At 36.0% G+C, this 19,973-nt stretch overlaps 1 protein-coding gene across 5 annotated transcripts in view; it reads left to right on the top strand.

Annotated features, from left to right (window-relative positions):
* Positions 1 to 19,973, top strand: part of SOHLH2 (spermatogenesis and oogenesis specific basic helix-loop-helix 2) — a 50,203-nt gene that overhangs the window by 18,443 nt on the left and 11,787 nt on the right. For 4 of the 5 annotated variants that reach the window (XM_074330019.1, XM_019736533.2, XM_019736534.2 and 1 more), the window contains exons 3-6: positions 4,692 to 4,753; positions 4,832 to 4,936; positions 6,489 to 6,588; positions 8,291 to 8,401. In XM_074330019.1, the coding sequence (XP_074186120.1) occupies positions 4,692 to 4,753; positions 4,832 to 4,936; positions 6,489 to 6,588; positions 8,291 to 8,401 (378 nt within the window). The remainder of the gene's footprint in view (positions 1 to 4,691; positions 4,754 to 4,831; positions 4,937 to 6,488; positions 6,589 to 8,290; positions 8,402 to 19,973) is intronic. The other variant, XM_074330018.1, reaches the window with a different exon arrangement.

Here is a 19,973-nt window from a genome sequence, read left to right on the forward strand (position 1 = left end):
AGCCAGTTTGCATGACCTAGTCCCCTGAACACTTGACAATATACACAATAACAACCAAACATCTAAGTAGTTTTACTGAAAACATTAGTCTATAAATTGATGGTGGGTATAAATAGGAACTGAGGACAAATCTAGATCTTTATCATTTCTAGCATCATGCTGTATGGTGACCCTGACTTAGGAGGTTCGCAGCAGGCGCTCTTGCGAGAAACAGCATACGCAGTTGGGGCAGGGCTTGCCCATCTTCACTTTGACCAGAATAAAGTCAGAACTTGAGCATATTTTATTGCAGGTGCCTTATTAGTAGCAAAGTGAACTCACTGTTCTCAAATTTATAGTAAAACTCTCAATTATTTTACTGAAAATGATTATTTTAATCATTTAATTAACAAAGAACATTATTTGCTACAAGTCCCAAATAGGCCACACCAGGTTAGTTTGGCTGCATTGGGCCACAGACAGCATAATGGATAAGTGTACTCAAGAAGGCTGTAACCCCAAAATGACATTGGCTTTTGTCCCTAGAAGTCCTTGTAGCTCTAAAGGGAGTTTAGCAATTTCCCCTAGCTTCATAGGGACTTATAAGCACCCTTTGATCATCTTATTACATGATAGATTTCAGAGGCCAGGGCTTTCCTGAGGCTCTTTGGTCAGCAGAATGTGCAGCTTAGCTCAAAATACTTTTATATGATCTTCCCCCGCCCCCCTCCAGCTACCAGGGACCAGAGGTGGGGATGGAGGCCAGGCTGGGAATGGGTACTGCTGCAGTGTGAGCTTACAGCTGCCTCCAGTTCCGGCGAGTACTGGAGACAGGCATAGAAAGGGACACTTCAATATCAATATTCAGTTTTGTATGTGGAGCATAGTCTCAGGAACCATCATGAAATTTAAATAGTCTATTCTGTGAAACATGAGGAGAAATGCAAATTTTTAAAACCCAAGAGACTTCAGTTGAGAAAGGTACTCATAAGGTCTCAGAACCTTAAATTTGGTCTTATGTGGAAGAAGAGGTATGAGCTGGGGTGTTTCTTTTAAGGAACATTCATTCATTAGAAAAATGACTCTTTAAAATTTAAAAAAAAAAAAGGGTTTTTTTTTGTTTTTGTTTGTTTGTTTGTTTGTTTTACGGGGGGTGAGGGTGGAGGCGGTGTGGTGATCCTGGACACTAGAAACTCTATTGATTTGTAGTGAATGTGAATGAGCAGGTGAGCTTAAGACCAGAGCATTATTGTATTCTGGGAACTATTGATTGCAGGACTTCTGTACAGTGTTACAATTAGGGTTTCACTGGCAGGGGAAGTCTTTGGGTTGGTATTGGTTCTGTGCTAATGACAAAATCTAGGGATTCCAATTCTGTCTGATGTAAAGCTTGAAATGTGAATGCCATTAGGGCATATATGTCCATATATCCAAATCTAACCTATTTTTGTATCCATAAAATAAATTTAAAATAAAAAAAGATGCAAGATTATTTCTAAAAGTAAAGATCTGTTTTTTAAAATTCTTTAATTCTAGAGCATTTTAACTTCTGCTAATTTACTTGTGGTGAATCTGAAAAGCATATCTTTATTTCAAAAGTTGGACTAAACTACCCAACAAGTTTCTTTCAGTGGTCTTACCTGTTTAGTCCATTTCCCCCTCCTACCCCTCTTTCCTCATCCATACCTTTATTATACCCTGTATTTTTTCATCACTTAAAAACTATATTTGCAGTGCTTACATTGTGGCAGGCATCGTTCTTCTCACTCCATTCCCCCGGGGCCCTACGGCACCAGTATCCTAATGTGCCTTTCTTACCACATTCAGTCTGCTAGTCACATCCTAGCCTCCCCTCTAACATGTCTATGTGGGTGGTAGTACTTCTGCCTGAGCTTCTCATTTCCTTGTAGAAAGCATACATTTTTGCCTTCTCTTTCGGCCCAAACTCCTCAGGATTCATAGAATAGAATTAAGTCTGAATAGACCTCAATTAGGTGAATTTTAGCAACATCCTATTTATTTGAAGTAATTAACTTAGCAAATATTATGAATTATTTGTTTTTTAAAGAAAGTTCTTGGGTATGCCTACTCTGGTCTACCATCAGCTCGCGCCCGGATAACTGCAGTGTGTGCTCTAAAATCCACTCTCTGCCCGCCACCCTCAGTCCATCCCACCACAGGCAGAGTGGTCTTTCTAACATGCAAATATAATCACATTACTCTCAAGCTTAATAGTTTCCCATTACCCATTATGATTAAATATCAAATCTACTTTGACCTAAAAGGGCTACAGTAATCAGACTCCAGCCCTACTGGCCTCATCTCTGTGTCTCTCCGTAAGATGCTCTGTGCTAGAGCCATTTTGGACTTCTTTCACTTTCTCCAACTCACCTGGTCTCTATACCCCAAGAGCTGTGCATCTGTTGTTCCCTTTGCCCAGAATGTACTTAGGTGTCTGCTTCCTCCCTTCCCCCAGCCACCACCATTCAGGTGGCTTAACTCCTGGCCAGCGGCTGGGGCATTTCTGCCAGAAAGCCTCCCTGAGGCTGCAGAGTAGGTTGGTGCCCAGGTATGTGCTTCCATTGGACCCTGCAGCTTTTCCTTCACAGCACTGGGCACGTATTTGGCCACTTACTTAATTATCTACAGTAATTTGTTCAATGTCTGTCCTCCCCAAGAAACCGTTAACTCCGTGAGAGCAGGGACCATGTCTGTCTCTGTCTATTCACAGTGTCCCCCAGAGCCTAGCACAGAGTCTGGCATGCAGTAGGTTCTCAATACTGTGTAAATGACTGATATATAAGTTACTCATAAATTACATTAGAACCAATTTATATATCTGAGTCATATATAGAGTAATGTATATTTACCTTCAAATGCATATATAAGATAATCTAATGATAGTATACAGTGGAGTTTCTTCCGGGTCTTGTTTTAAGGAATAAATAATAACCGTATATAACCACATACTAATAAATGATGCTTTACATATTTAAGAGCAGTTTGCTTTTCTGAAAGGCAGTTTTAACTCTCCTCTTTAAAGTTGGGTTCACAGTAATAGTCTCCTTGGCAAATCATTTTCTTCTAGCTACTGTCAATGCTCTGTATCCATCAAATTATCAGAAATTCCCACTTACTGAACTCCTAAGTATAGTTAATAATGCCACAATTTAAGTTTTATTTTGGAAAATTTCAAGTGTATAAAAGTAGAAAGACTAGCATAATGGACATCCGTGTTCCCATAATGTACCTTTAATAGTTATCAACATATGGCCAGGCTTGTTTCATCTCTGCCCTCCCCCAGCCTTCCTGTCCTTCCACCCCTGCTCACTGGGGGATTATTTTCAGCAAATCTAAGATACCATGTCGTTTCATCCAGAATATTTTAATAAGTACCCTCTAAGATAAGGAGTCTTAAAAAATAGCCATGATACCAATATCACACCTAAAAATTAATAAAATTCCTTAATGTTGTCAAATATCCAAATGTTGAAATTTCTTGTTTTCTTTTTTAAACTGCTAGTTTCTACAAATCAGGATTTACTTTTTATTTACTTTTTTTTTCTAATTTTTTATCTTGCTCTTTATATATGTTTTTAAAAAGGGTTATTTTTCTTACAGAATTCCCACACTCTGGATTTTGCTCATTTCACCCTCATAGCATTCTTTAAAATATTCCTCTTTTCCTTAAATGTCTCGTATATTGGTGGTTAGATCAAGAAGCTGGATAAGATTTAGGCTCATTTATTCTAAAGCAAGAAAAAAAAACCAAAACGGTCCATCTTACCTTCTACCTAATTCCTGAGCACTATGCTTGAAACTACAAGATCATAAAAAAAAAAAATAAACAGTCAGCAAAAGTGTCACAATCTAAAGGAGACCAAGGAGACATGATGACTAAATGTAATGTGGTATCCTGGAAGAGGAAAAAAAAAAGTACAATAAGTAAAAACTAAGAAAATCTGAATAAAGTATGAATTTGAATTAATAACAGTGTATCAATATTGGCTCATAAATTGTGAAAAATATACCATACTAATGTAAGATGGCAACAATACAGGAAATTGGGTTTAGGATACATGAAAACTATTGTTTTCATATTTTTCCTGTAAATATAAAATTATTATAAAAATTAAAGGTTTATTTTCACAAAGTCATCTGTTCTCTCACTTCCCCAGTTGTAAAGAACATACATCCGTGGTTGCCACAGACATGAATCATAAAAGGACTATTCTTATTAACAAAGTGAATTCCTGCTCAGAGAAGCCATGGGTTTGACTGAAGACTCAGAATTTGGGTTTCCTTGTCTATTAAAATGAAATAGAGAACCTTAAGTATCTCTTATAAATAAAGTGTTAAATGGAGTAAATATTAGTTTTAGCTAAGTATCTCTTTCCCTTGTATTTCTCAAGAAAATCTAATTGTACTATCCACCCGAGCCACACACGTCAGAATTCTCTTTATGCAATTGTATGAAATAAAAATACAATCCTTATAAGTTGTAAAAAAAAAAAAAAAAAAAAGGGGGTCCATCTTTACCCTCACTGATTTGAGATGCTACTTGTACTAAATTTCTATATTAATGCCATCATTTTAGATTCTAAAGAAATAAAGGAAAATCACTCGAGTTTAATTCCTAATAAGCTAAACTATTGAATACCAATTTTTTGAATGACAATTTTGCTTCACTTTAACTTTTTTTTTTCTCTCAGATTTGGCAAGAAGAAAAATACACATTTGGTGTTTGTTTTTATAATCCCTGAAAATTTTAAAGGTATGTGCTATTGAATATATTATTTGTTTTTTCTTCCAAATAGAAACCATAGGTCAATATTTAATACAAAATGCTTAGGTTGTATTTCAGGGCACGGAGCTGATATTACTTTAACTGAACCACTGACAGTGGAGAAACTGAGTATTGTGGTAAAATACTGGAAAACATATTTCTCAAATACTGGTGAGTGAAAAACCAATTTCCAAAAGTTTGAAAAATGCTGATTAAAATACTACAAAAACTGTATTTATACCTTTTAAAGTTGGGTTTCCACTTAAGCCTTTTATTTGCAAAGGATTAATGGTTGCTGTGTGTACTATAAAGAACAAGTAATCCTTATTAATCACAGTCTGAGGAAAACAAGTGTGAAGAAAGGGAAGCTTGCTCTCTACCTGGGAAGAAAAAATTTATGTCTTATGGGGATTAAAATGTGTTATACACGACCCAGTACAGTGTTGTAGTAGATGTAGGGGTTGTTTTCTGATAGTGGGATTGTTACTTTGCTTTTGGTAGCCTAATGATTGCCATCATGTCTTAGTCATCAAAGTGGAATTAATCATGCTGTGTCCGTGTATGATTATCTAAAAGCCAGGGCCACTGACCTTGACCCTGTCATACTTTGTGCTTTGCAGAACACTTGCTTATAAATTATTTTACTTCTTTAAGTTAATAGAGTGGTTATCCTTTCACTTTTACGTCTTTTAGACATAGATAATGTCTGTGCTTCAATTAGACCTAACATGTCTAAACTCTTCGCCTCTTCTGTATTATGTGTATTGCCAGCATCTAAACACTTAAGCTAATTAAATTAGCTTTAATTTGTCTTGTGAAAGGACAGGCTCCAATTTCTGAAATTAAATTCTGCTGGAATCATTGTTGGTCAGTGACTATTTATGGTTTTTCTAGGCCTGGATTACTAGCTAGGAAATATTTTAAAAATAAGGTGATATTTTTCTGAAAATGGGCCTGAAAAACACTTTCAGGATTATCCTGTATAAGTTCACACTTCAGATGATACAGGATTCAGTACACCCCTCCTTTTTTTATGTTCTTTTTTACTATGCAGGAAAGGTTAGTAAGTCCGTTTTGTAACATTCCATTGGCTCCCAGCCCCTGCAGTTTCGGAGTTCTTCCTGGAATGGCTCACCGTGGTGACCAAGTTCTTTCTGCAAACTCTTCTTATTTGAGTCTCAGTAGAAATAGAGCAGCTGCTCATCACCACCTGTCTAGCACCCTTCCTATTGGTCATAACCACGTCTGTTTCCAGTCGTCTCAATTTTGCTCCAAGGATGAGCAGCTGCAAGAAAACAAAGCTACACTCCCCAAACCAAAACATCTTCAACAAAACCATCAGATGCCATATTTTGACAATGCAGCTGCTTACTGAAGACTCATACATATTTCTGTCTCATACTATTTATCTATAAATAAGAACTTAGGTAAACTTAGTTGCATGTGGTTTAAGCAAACCAGTGACTAAGTTTCCAGAAGCCAGTTGAAAGAGGATGTCCTGGGGTTAATAGTATGTAGTCTTTTAATTTTGCTTTCTAACCTGGGTGGCTTCATGCTTCACAGGCTGAAATCTATAAATTGTTTTCTATTTTCAGGATACTGCTTTGTAAAATCTATTGAGTAAAATGTGACAACTGCTGTTGATTAGGGTGTGTGTGTGTGATGAACATCAACAGCACCACTGATTTTTGAATTAAAATCGTCCCCCTTTTAAAACTTTCAGTTAAGAATGAAAACTCTATGAAGCCTGAGCAATCTGGATTGCCCCTGCAGAAGTCCAGCAGTGAACACCTGGGATATTTTTCTACTGATCTATTTGCTTGGTTAGTTTTTTTTTATTTTTTTATTTTTTACTTTTTCAAAAGAGCAATTTTTACTGTGTACATTTCATTAAGAGATTTATGGAGAACTTAATTATTGTGGAACACTAGCTCAAGTGCTGGGGGTGATGTAAAAGACAGAAGAGGCTATTTTCTGGAAGAGGGATGATGCAACTTTTCCTGTGTTTCAGAATCCTGAGCTGGGACAAAGGGTACACATTACAAAGTACTCAATGCAATATAAGGAAGCACTTCATGACAATCATAGTTGTTCACAGGGACCAGGGTGAATTGTAAGGTAGTAAGTTCCCCGTCACTGGACGTGTTAAAGTAGAGTCTAGATTATCACTAATCAAAGTTAAATGATAGAAGTGGTGTTCAAATTTTCATAATAACACAGTAGACTCTTTTCTTCAAACAAAAATTTTACACAAACTCCAATATTTAAACAGATAAGAGCAGCCTCGGCTATTACCCACCTACCACTATTATTCTCCCTTATCTTTTTTGAACTCATTAACCTATCCCCCCAATTATTGAAAATAACCCTTAAAAAGTTATCTCTCTCCATCTGTGTTTCTCTGTATCAGATAGCATTCAAACCTGCATTGGATAGGCAGTTGAACTGGAGGTCAGACCCTTCTAATGGTAGCATTGTGTGCTTATAGAAACTGAGTTTTCGTGAATTTCTTTCCTTCACTTTAAACTGACTTCCAGGGAGGTTTTGAATAGAGCATAAGGCTACAAACAATAGACATAACTACTGAGGACATGGGTGGTGATCGTGGAAATTGTGAGTCAGTCACTATTGGAATTTGTAGTATGTGACCGTCTACTATTTGTAGAAATGCGACCGTCTACTATTTTAAACAAGGAGGAGACTTGGCAACCAATAAGTGTGGTTAAACCAAAGATGCACTCACTTAAGCAGTGCAGAGAGAGCGCCAGCTTTCTTGATTTTATTTAATGTTTTAACCTCAAAGAGATTTACTGTGTTAAATCTTAACTGGAATATGAGGTTGGGAAAGGTTTTTGGAAGGCTTTGTGATATTCTTGTATTACTTGCAATTGCTTTTTGAGCCCCACTCATCTTGAATCTTTGTTTTTCCTCAGAATCCTAGCACTACAAAGTGAACTTTCAAACCAAGTTATGTCCCTTGGGATAAAAAGAAATTAGTTTGTAAGTTTCTTAGGGAAATTAAAAAAAAATTCAATCAAATCAGTCAGTCAAAATGCCTGGAAAAGTTCTAGAATGGTAGAGCTAGAAAATGTCCGTTAATTGACAGATTTTGATATGGAAGTAACCTACCCTTTGCTGATCAACTTGGCATAGTGTACTTGGGCCCTTTTATCCTTTGTTCTTTTTTCCCGTAATGCACCTTCAGATAAGTTGTATGATTTGGGATAGCTGTAATCAGTGAGGTTGGATTATTTTAAGCCTGCTTGTATCTGTTTATCAGTATATTTTAGAATTTTGATCAGTCATTGAATTTATGATGATCTTGATAATAAATTCTTTTGAAATTTTGAAATAAAATATTCTGCACCAAACATGTAAGGTAAAGTGATTTGATATTTACTGCATCTTTGTATGAAGCAAGAGACTTAGAGAAGCACACCTTGACTAGTGTACCGGTGCTTATTGTTTAATATTGCCTGACAATTTTCCTCTTAAATGTATAGTATGATTTTCTCTTGTTTCTAGCTCTGACTCTCTAAGAAATGACATTGGGCTTCAATTAAACACGCCGTTGTCTGATGTTGGGAAAAGCAAGAAGATTTCTCTTCTTCATTCAAGCAAGGAAAAGCTGAGAAGGTGAATTTTGATACAGCTCTTTCTAGCATTATGTGTTGGTAGGAAGAAATTGCTTTCATGAATTTCATAATTTTTTGTAATATTGTTAAAAGTCCGTGTGAAACTGGTATATCTGGCAGCTAAATACATGCCACTCATTCAGTCACTTAGTCACCCAACAGGTAGCTGTGAGTATCTACTGTGTGCCAGAATATGATTGGAGAGACCTGCGATAAAAAATAAATCCTCACCTTCAAGGGATCTTAGTCTAGTGCTCAGACAGACTTCTAAATAAGCAACTATTAAATAGAAATCTGTTTTAATACGTGTCACGATAGAGAGGAACATACAGCACACTAGGAACATTACCTACAACAGAATGAAGGGGCAGGGACAGCTTTCTTGAGACGGTGAGAAGAAATTGAGTTTGAAGCCAAAAGTTGCTATTAATTTGGTTTAGAACTCAGCGAGGGATGTTTTACATGGTGGGAGTAGCAGGTACAGAGGCTGGCATTATGAGAAAGTACGGTGAATTTACAGAACTGGAAGTATTTTCACATGGTTGGCTATGGAAGTATTTTCACATGATTGGCCTTCCACAAGTGGAAGGAGGCAAGAGATAAGAAGTAGTAGGTAAGGACTGGTTGTGTCATGTTAAGAAATTTGAAGTTAACCCAAACTGCTGGGGAGGCACTAAAGGATTTTAGCAAAGGAGTGATATAAGATTTATACCTTAGAATGAACACTGTAGGAGAACATTAGAAAGTGAGTTGAATCTGGAAGCCAGAGGAGTCTGTAGTAGAAAAGATGAAATCTTGAACTGTGGTGTTGTTAGAAATGGGATAGGAAGGAATAAGCCAATCGTATGTGTATTAAGTAGGTAGAATCAGTATGAGCACAGCTGAAGGAGGAGTCAAGTATAACTTTCAAGTATCAACTCAGTAGGAAGCCCAGTGGACTGGCAGTCTGGCAGGGGGAGGTTTTGCTCTTGTTGAGTTTGAATACCTCCTGGTGTAAATGGAGCTAGCTGCCCAGTAGGGAGTTGGCCCTTAGGTTCTAGAGAAACATTTGGGCTAGAAATATAGACTCAGAGCCATCAGGATGCAGCATCTGTTTGAAGCATGGATGTAGGTTGGATACGATGACTTTGAAAAGCATGGAGGGAAGAGACAAGTGGAGAAGAGAACCTTGGGGAAAATCTCAATATTTAAGGCATAGGCAGCTGAGAAGAGATCAGAGGAAAAAGAGTTACTAGGAAGATAAGAAGAAAAGCAAGAGGGAGTGGTGCTGAGGAGACCGGGGAGAAGAGAATCTGGGATTATCATGTGACACAGAGGGCAAGTAAGGTAAGAGCCCATAATTCACTAGTGGGCAAAACCTAAATGTCATAGATCTTGGCAAAAATAATTTTATTGGCATGGTTAAGGAAGAGACACCATTACAGAAAGATGGAGAATGAAAGGTGGGTGCACAGATGAAAGAAAAAATAAAGGGTATTTAGGGTAAAATGAGAAATTTTGATAAGGCTGGGCCAGAATATGTTGATAAGGCTAGGCCAGAATATGTTGAATATGTTTATATTTGTATTCCAAGGAAAATAGCTAGAAGAGAGACAGAGATCTTGAAGATATTCCTGTTCTGGTTATCTGTAGTTGTATTAAACAACAACAAAAAAAAAAAAATGAAAGAAAGAAACTGAAATTTGTTGGCTTGAGGTGTGGTTTTATGGGTTAACAGTTTGAGCAGGGCTCAGCTAGGCAGTTCTCCTGCCTACATGACATTAACTGGGGTCGCTTGTTAGTATTTATTCAGCTGATGGTTGGTCTAGTCAGGAAGCCCCAAGGCATGACCAGTGCCCTCAACTGAAGCTTCCCCAGCATCGTGGTGTCAGGGTTACCGACTTCCTATGTGGCAGCCCAGGGCTCCTAGAGGGAGTGTTCCAAGACACAGGAAGAGGAAGCTGCCCATATCTCTCTGAAGGCCTGGACTGGAAACTGGACCAGCACGACCAATATTCTATTGGTTAAAACAGTCACAGAGCTGAGCCAGATCTAAGGGAAGGGTGCATAGATCCCACCCCTCAGTAAGAGGAATGTCAAAGAATTTTAATCCCCTATAGCTGGTAAGGGGATTGCTGGTGGATTTAGCATCCCTGAGGAGTCAGAAGACTGTGGACCCAAGTGGAAGAAACCTTTACTACTGAAAACGGAAGGAAGGAGCCAAGAGGAAGTGTAGGTAAAGATGAGTCTTTTGATGGGGGCCAGATAGGGGGAGGGAGCTGAGCAAGTTCTGCCAAATGGCTTCCATTATCTGTTGAAGATGAGTGGGAAGATGGGGGGGTTTGGGGCTTGATAAAATGGGCCAATGGATGGGAGAGTCTAGTCCAAACCCTTCACTCACATGTTCGCTGCCTTGGCCAAGTAAAAACTTAGGGCCTGCCGGCCAGTGCTTCCCTATAAAGTTCACTGATCTGCAGTGAAATGAGAAAAGTACAGTGTGATGTGTATTTTCAAAGCTATATATTGCATAATTTATATTCTAAGATTGTGTTTGTCATACTTCTTTTGGTGCTAAAACTGTGGTAATATTAGTAAATGATGACCACAAAATGATATTGGGAGATGGTACCTTTCTTTCATTGTTTTTCATGTCCAGATCTAATGTTGGCAATCCTTTCTGGGTCCCCCAAAGTTCTTTGTTTTATTTTTTCATTTTGATGGTTGATGAAAACTAACATCAGAGAACGACTCATCTAGTAGACTAAAATTAGATTTTGGGGGGTGTCCATTTTTGTGGCATTATTTAAAGGGCTAAAAATCTTTGTTTCCCAAAAATAACAGCTGTAACCAGGACCCTCTCTGTTTTCCTGTAGCGATTTGCTTGAGAGGTACCAGAAAGTACAAAATCCGTCTAATAATTTTTTGCCTTTTCCTCCTCTTAACTTATCTTCAAATAGATGCTTCTAGTCGATTTCCTTTCTTTCTCCTCCTCCCAATCAGCTGCTTTACATATGGTTTTGTCTTTTTTGTTGTGTTTTGCTTTGTTTTGTTGTAAAGCAACATAGGGTAACTTGATGTTTGCTAATGTTAAGGAAATAATGGGCCCATCCGATGGTTGTGAATATTTGCATTTGGGAATTTCTTTTTAAAACATCTCTGTTTTCTTTATCAGAACAGATTAATAAAAATTAGCTACATAATGTAATATTCTTGGTGAAATCCCTTTCATTACTCATGTTTTAGAAACATAAATATGTATATCTTTATCTTGGTAAGGTGCATGCTTTTCAAAGTGATGCCATCAGTTTGTTTATGTGTCCATGAGTCCAAAGGATGGTGGTTTAGTCATTTTCAGGATGTCTAATCACTTGAAAAGAAGTGAAAGTAAGTTTTCCATAGTAGAAACTATGACAAATGAAAGCTTTTCCAGGACTGGTCAAGTCTTAGATATTCAAGGAAGGTGGAACAGGACGTTTTCAGAGGGTCCCAAAATATCTGACTGAGAGAATGCGCTCTGTGAGTTCTTGTTTGCTTGAGACACATTTGTCAAGAGCAGAGGCCCAAAGACTTGGTTTGGACCAAGACTTTTGGTTTCAGATCTCTTTCAGCCTCTTACAATGACTGTCACCTGGGGACGAATGAAACCAGGTTGGTTCTTTCCTGGTTTATGTGGATTGGGTCATAACCGATCTGGCTTCTGTGCTAGATTACAAAGACAAAACACACCCTGACCTGTTGTCTACTGCTGCCCCATACACCAAGGGCAAAGGAAAATACAGGACCACATGGAGCCTCGGCAGCCAGTTTTCCTGCTCCTGAGCCAAGGTTAATGTCCTTCCAAAAGTTTCACTAAGTAGTTCCTCCTCCTCGTTCTTTTCTTCTAATTGTTTGTTTCATTTTTAAAACATTGTAGCATAATTAATACACAATGAAATCTTAAGTGTATGGTTTTTCTTTAATTTCCTTTGGTTAAGTGTTCATTTTTTGTCCATCTTTTTATTGGGTTTTTCTATCTAGGTTTTTTCTCCTATAGATTTTTAGAAATTCATTAGATATTCTGGATACTAGTCCTTTGCCAAATATTTATATTGCAAATATCTTCTCTCAGAGTGTGTGCTGACATACACATATTTTCAGCTAATACATAAGAATTGGATGAAATTCTGCTCTTAGAGGTCACTTTGACTTATGCCCAATAGGATGACACTTCACTCACGTATTTGCTCCACGGCCACTGAAGGACACAGGTCGCGTACTCCCCAGCCCTGCCTGAGCCTCAAGTTCCTAACCTTGATGTTAGAGCCAGAAAGATTCCAGAAGCAATGAAGAACCCTAGATCCATACTGTTTGCAAATACCCTTCAGAGTCTCAGCAATATTAGGGAATTTAGGACAAAGAGTTACATTTACTAGATATCAGAAGAGCAAATTGTGAGAGATAAGTTGCATGTGTTTGGTGAGTTTTGAAGAGATGGTTTGTTACAAGAAGAGGGGTACATTACACTACTCAGGGCTTCTCCATGTGGCCCAGCTGGCATGAGGTGCCCCTCCTGTTGGGAACTGTGAGTAACCATGTTTTTAATGGCAGTCATTTCCTGATCTGTTGGTCTCACTATATCTGAATAATAATACAACGCACATTTTAAACCACCTTGTACTCTTTCCTGGTTTATCCTTTCCCATCCCCTAGAGGCAGCCACTGTTCTGACTTCCATCATCATAGATTTCTTTTGCTAGTTCTAGAACTTTGTATAAATGGAATCATCGATATATACACTTATGTCTGGCTTCTTTCACACAGCAAATGTTTTGAGATTCATTAATGTTGTTATGTGTATCAGGTGTTTGTTCCTTTTTATTGTTGAGGAGTATTCCATTTGGTAACCAGACCCCATGTGGTTAATCATTCTCTGGGTCTTGTCTATTAAGAAGAAGCTGCTGTGAACATTCTTTTATGTATGTTTTGTGAATCTAAATTTCCATTTCTCTCGAGTACATACCTAGAAATTAAATTGCATATCATAGGTGGATGGATGTTTCTCTTTTTAGGAGACTTCCAAGCAGATTGCCAAGACAGTAGCACCATTTACACTCCCACCAGCAATGTATGAGAGTGCCAGTTGCTCCATATCCTCACCAGTGTTTGGTATTGTTTGCCTTTTTCGTCTTAGTCATTCTAGTGGTCGTGGAGTGTAATCTAATTGTGATTTTAAATTCGAATTTTCCTGATGACACCTTCTCATGTGCTTTTGGCCATTTGTGTGTCTTCTTTTATGAACAGTCTATTCAGGTCGTGTGATCATTAAAAAAATACTTGGTTGTTTGTGTTTTTATTATTGAGTTCTATGAGCTCTTTAATTTTCTGGATTCAAATCCTTTGTCACATTTATGTGTTGAAATATTTTATTCCAGAAAAGAAAATTTTCCTTTTTATTTAAAAGGCTTCAGATTATTTTTGTATTAAGTATATTAAGTTGGTATACAATATTACATTAGTTTCACATATATAACATAGTGACTCGACATTTATATATCTTACATTGTGGCTCACTATTTATTTTTGTAACAGTGTCTTTTGAGCAGAAGTTTTGTGTGTTTTTTTCAATTTTGATGAAATTCAGTTTATCAGTATTTAAAAATATGTATCATGCTTTCCCTATCCTGTCTTAGAAATCGTTGCCTACCATCCAGTTGTGATATGTCCCTGTCTTGTCTACAAGAAGCTTTATAGTTCTAGCCTTTATGATTATTTTAATAATCATATATAAATATAAATATATATGTATATATACACATACATATATATATATATACATAAATATGTGTGTGTGTGTGTGTGTGTATATATATATATATATATATATATATATATATATAATGAAGTAAGTGTTGAGGATTTTTTTTTCTTTTTCAGATGGATAGTTTCAAGATTTTGTTGAAAAAACTTTCTATTCTGCAGTGAATAATTGCTCTGGTACTTTCATAAAAATCAACTACCATATAATAATCAGTGTATTTCTGGATTCCCTGTTCTACTCCACTGATCTATGTGTCTATTCTACTCTAATATTATGCTGTTATTATTATTGTAGCTTTACAATAAGTTGTGAAATAAGATAAAGTCTGATTTGTTCTTCATTTTCAAATTGTCTTGTCTATTAAAGGTACTTTAACTTTTCAAGTAAATTTTAAAATAAACTTGTTGATTTCTTTTTTAAAAAAAATCATGCTAGGATATTGATTAGGATTGTTGTAAATCAATAGATCTAGTTTGTGGGAAAATAAATATTGAACAATATTGATTCTTCCCATTTATCTCTCCATTTTTTAAAGGTCTTCTTTAATTTATTTCAGCAATGTTTGGTAGTTTAAGATACTTTAGCTGCATCTCATAAATTTTGAAATACTTTCACTGTCGTTCACTTCAAAATATTTTTCTTATATCCCTTGGGATTTTTCTTTGACCAATGATTATTTAGAAGCATGTAATGAACATTTGGAAATTTTCCAGTTATTAGCTTATAATTTGATTACAGTTGTCAACTGACAAAATACTCTGTAAGGTTTTTTTTTTTTTTTTTTTTGATATTTTCTGAGACTTGTTTTATAGCCCAAAGTATGGTCTCCCTTGATAAATATTTTATATATACTTGAAAGAATGTATATACTGTTTGGGGGTATAGTGTTTTATAAATATTAATTAGGTAGAATTGGTTGGTAGTGTTTTTCATCTATTCTGTATCCTTATTGATTTTTTTGAGTGTTAAAATCTTCAGTGATTAACCATAAATTGGTCTTTTTTGCAATTTATTCCTGTCAATTTTTGCTTCATGAATTTTGAAACTCTGTTGTGAGGTGCCTGTCTTCTTAATGAATTGAGCATTTATCATTTTGTAATGATAAATGCTAATTTACCTATGCTAATGCTTTCTGTCTTAAAATCTACTTTGATATTAATGTATCTTTCCTGTGATTAATCTTTGCATGGTTTTCTTGTAACCTAATATGTGTTTACATTTAAAATTATCTTATATAAATAGTGTATAGTTTAATCTTATTTTTATTTGCATATTCTGACGATATCTGCTATTCAATTTGAGTGTTTAGTCTATTTACATATAACTACTGTTAAGTTGATTTTAGGTCCATGATTTTGTTTTCATTTTGTCTAACCTATTGTCTTTTTACTTTTTCTCTCATTGTCTGCCTTCTTTTGGATTAATCAAGTATGTTTTAGCGTTTCTTTTTATCTCCTCTATTGGCTTTTTAGCTAGAACTATTTTTTTTTAAAGGTTGTTCGAGGGTTATAATATGCGTTCTTATCATAGTTTACTTTGAATTGGCATTATAACACTTAATATACAGCAGTGTATTTCTGCGTATCCTGTCCTATTTTTTGTTATTGTTGTTATGCATTTTACTTTTACATATGTTATGAATTTCATGTTATTTGTTTTGCTTTAAATCATATTTCAATTAGGTATTATTTCCCAAAAGCAAATAGTAAAATAAAGACATTTTTTAGATAAAAGACAACTTAGAAAGTTTTGATACCAGCAGACCTGCAGGGTAAAAAAGTTAAAAGAAATTCTTTAGGCTAAAGGGAAATGATAACAAATGGAAACTTGGATTTCCAGGAAGGGCTGAATAGCATCAGAAATGATAAATATGTGAGCAAATATTAGAAAAGAAACCTTTTTCCTACTTACTTAAAATGCTTCAGATTATTTTTTACTAAGTATAGTTGGTATATAACATTATATTAGTTTCACACGTATAATACAGTGATTCAACATTTATATATTTTACAATTTGTTTACCACACTTAGTCTAGTAATCATCTGTCACTGTGCAAACTTACCACAATATTATTGACTATGAGGTGTGACAATTAAGTTCGTGAACTTGCCACCGTGAGTTTACATTGGCAGCACTGTACAAATAGCTCAGTAAGGTTTCATAAACTCGGTATATCAGTGTCTCACAGCTGTGTTTGTGTCAATATGTGGTGGTGTCTTGCTGAGTGGCATTCCTTATTGTTGCGTGTTTTTGTGTGCCGTTGCGAGAATGTCTGAACTTGAATTAGAGCAACAAACAAACATTAAATTTCTTGTTAAACTTGGCAAGAGTGGAAGTGAAATGAGGTTCAAGTTTATGGGGATAATGCCATGAAGAAAACGGCAACGTACAAATGGATTTCTGAGGGGAGAGAACGTGTCACTGATGAAGAGAGGTCAGGGCAGCCAGGAATGAGCAGAACTGATGAAAACATTGCAAAAATTTATTGGATTGTGCATCAAAATTGTCGGGTGACTGTGAGAAGCATAGCAGACCAAGTAAACATTGATAGTTAGGAAAATCTTAACTGAAAATCTTGGTATGAGAAAGGTGCATGTAAAAATGGTCCCAAAGGAGCTCACTGATGAACAAAAGCAAAGGAGACTCGAAGTTTGCCAAGACTTTTCTGAGAGGCAAGATGATGTTTTCATCACGGGTGATTAAACTTCGGTGTACAAATATGACCCTGAAACAAAGCGTCAAAGTGCACAATGGAAGTCAGCCAACTCTCCATGACCAAAAAAATTCCGTCAGTCCAAATCAAGAGTCAAACGATGTTGCCAACCTTTTTTGATATCAGAGGGATTATTCATTATGAATTTGTACCAACTGGACAGACAGTTAATCAAGTTTACTATTTGGAAGTGCTGAAAAGGCTGCATGAAAAAGTTAGACGAAAACGACCTGAACTGTTTGCCAACAATGCATGGCTCTTGCATCACGACAATGCACCAACTCACACGGCACTGCCTGTGAGGGAGTTTTCAGCCAGTAAACAAATAACTGTGTTTGAACACCCTCCCTACTTACCTGATCTGGTCCCCAATGACTTCTTTACCCAAAGATAAAGGAAATATTGAAAGGAAGACATTTTGGTGACATTCAAGACATCAAGGGAATACGACCACAGCTCTGATGGCCATTCCAGTAAAAGGGTTCCAAAATTGCTTTGAAAGGTGGACTAGGCACTGGTGTCGGTGCATAGCTTCCCAAGGGGAGTACTTCAGAGGTGACCATAGTGATATTCAGCAATGAAGTATGTAGCACTTTTTTCTTGGATGAATTCATGAACTCAATTGTCAGACTTTGCATATTCTTCTTCACCTTTTTCGTTGATCCTCCACCCTCTGTCAACGATCAGTTTGATCACTCTATGAGTCTATTTTTGCTTTGTTTGTGCATTTGTTTTATTAGATTCGACATGTAAGTGAAACTGTATAGTATTTGTCTTTGTATGACTTATTGCACTTAGCATAATATCCTCTAGGTCTGTCAGTGTTGTTGCAAATGGCAACATTTCATTCTCTTTTGTTGCTGAGTAGTATTCCATCGTGTATATATACCACATTTTCTGTATGCTGTGATCTATTGATGGACACCTAGGTTGCTTTCATTATTTTGGTTATTGTAAATAATGCTTCAGTGAACATAGGGGTGCATATCATTTCTAATTAGTGTTTTCGTTTTCTTCAGATCAATACCCAGAAGTGGAATTGCTGGGTTGTATGGTAGATCTATTTTCAGTTTTTTGAGGAAACTCCATACTGTTTTCCATAGTGGCTGCACCAATTTGCGGTCCCACCTATAGTGCACAGCGGTTCCCTTTTCTCCACATCCTCACCAACACTTGTTATTTGTTGACTTTTTGATAATAGCCATGCTGACTGGTGTGAGGTGGTGTCCCATTTTGGTTTTGATTTGCATTTCCCTGATGATTAGTGACACTGAGCATCTTTTCGTGTCTGTTGGCCATCTGTATGTCTTCTTTGGAGGAATGTCTCCTTATGTTTGCTGCCCGTTTTTGATCAAATTGTTTATTTTTTTTTGTTACTGAGTTTGTGAGTTCCTCATATATTCTGGATATCAACCCCTTATTAGATATATCATTTGCAAATATATTCTCCCATTCAGTAAGTTGTTTTTTAGGTTTTGTTGATGGTTTCCTTCGCTGTGCAGAAGCTTATTAGTTTGATGAAGTCCATTTGTTTGTTTTTGTTTCCCTTACTCAAGGGGACATAACCAAAAAGATATTATTACTAAGACCAATGTCAAATAGTTTGCTACCTATGTAAACAGTAAAATGGTGAACCTTTATCAGACTATATCTAACTAATAGGCAGAGATTGTCAGAATGGATAAAAATAAACGAACAAATAAGACCAATCTGCTGTCTGGAAGAGACTAACTTTAAATACACAGGTACAGTAAGGTAAATTAATAGGAAATATATACCATGAAGCAGTAGGTATAAGACCATCAGATTAGCTATGTTAAAACCAAATAAAGTAGACTTCAACACAAACAATATCACTTGAGGGAAAGAGAGGAATTTTATAATGATGAAAGTGTCACCTTTCAGATGCTATAACAATCACAAATAGTATGTGACTATAACTAACAAAGCTTGAATGTATTTGAAACAAATATTCACAGAATTAAAGGGTCAAATATCTACAAGCATTGTTGAAGATTAAACATCCCTCTCTCAGCAACTGATAAAACAACTGGACAGCAAAAAATTACAAGATATAGAAGATGTGAACGCTATTACCCACATTGATCTAATAGATACTTATAGAACACTGTACCCAAAAATTGCAACAGAATACTCATTCTTTTCAAAGACACATGGTACATTCAGTTAGATAAACTGTATGCTGGGGATATATACATTTTAATACATTTAAAAGAGTTGAATTCACAAGGAGTATGTTCCTTGATCACAATGAAATTAAATTAGAAATCAATAAGAAATTAGAAATCAAAGAAGAACCTCAAATATTTGGAAATTAAAAAGCACACTTCTAAATAATAGGTGAAAAAGAATCACAAGAAAAATTAGAAAATATTTCAAACTGATTATGAGAATAGAATATTTTTCAAAATTTGTGAGTTCCAACTAAAGCAAAGCTTATGGAAAACCCTATGATTTTATATGCTTATTATATTAGAAAAGGCAAAAGGTCTAAAAGTTAGTGACCCTAGGATCCATCTTAAGAAGGTTGGAAAAGTAAAGTGAAATAAATCCAAAGTAAGTAGAAAGGAAGCAAGGCAGGTAGGTGAGGAGAGACTGAAAACATTTTACCAATATGAATGAAAGAGGGGTTATCATTATAGATCCTATAAACACTTTAAAATATTTTGAATAATTATTTGCCAATAAATTCAACAACTTAGATGAAATGACAAATTCTTGAAAAACGCAGTTTATCAAAACTGATACCAGATGAAGCAGCAAAGATGAATAACACTATATATTAACAGAATACTCATTCAAAAAAGACCTGCAATCCAGTTAAAGTGTAGATAAAAGATATAGAGGGGATCAAATATATGGTGACAGAAGGAAAACTGACTCTGGATGGTGAACACACAGTGCAATAAATAGATGATGAATTATAGAAATGTACACTTGAAACCTATATAATTTTACTAACCAATGTCATCCCAGTAAATTTAATAAAGATTAAAAGATTAGAAAATATTAGATAGTGAACTTGCTATGAAAAACCTTACCAAAGATAAAACACGAAGCCC

This window comes from Rhinolophus sinicus, linkage group LG04, assembly GCF_036562045.2.
Source record: "Rhinolophus sinicus isolate RSC01 linkage group LG04, ASM3656204v1, whole genome shotgun sequence".
NCBI classification, from domain to species: Eukaryota; Metazoa; Chordata; class Mammalia; order Chiroptera; family Rhinolophidae; genus Rhinolophus; species Rhinolophus sinicus.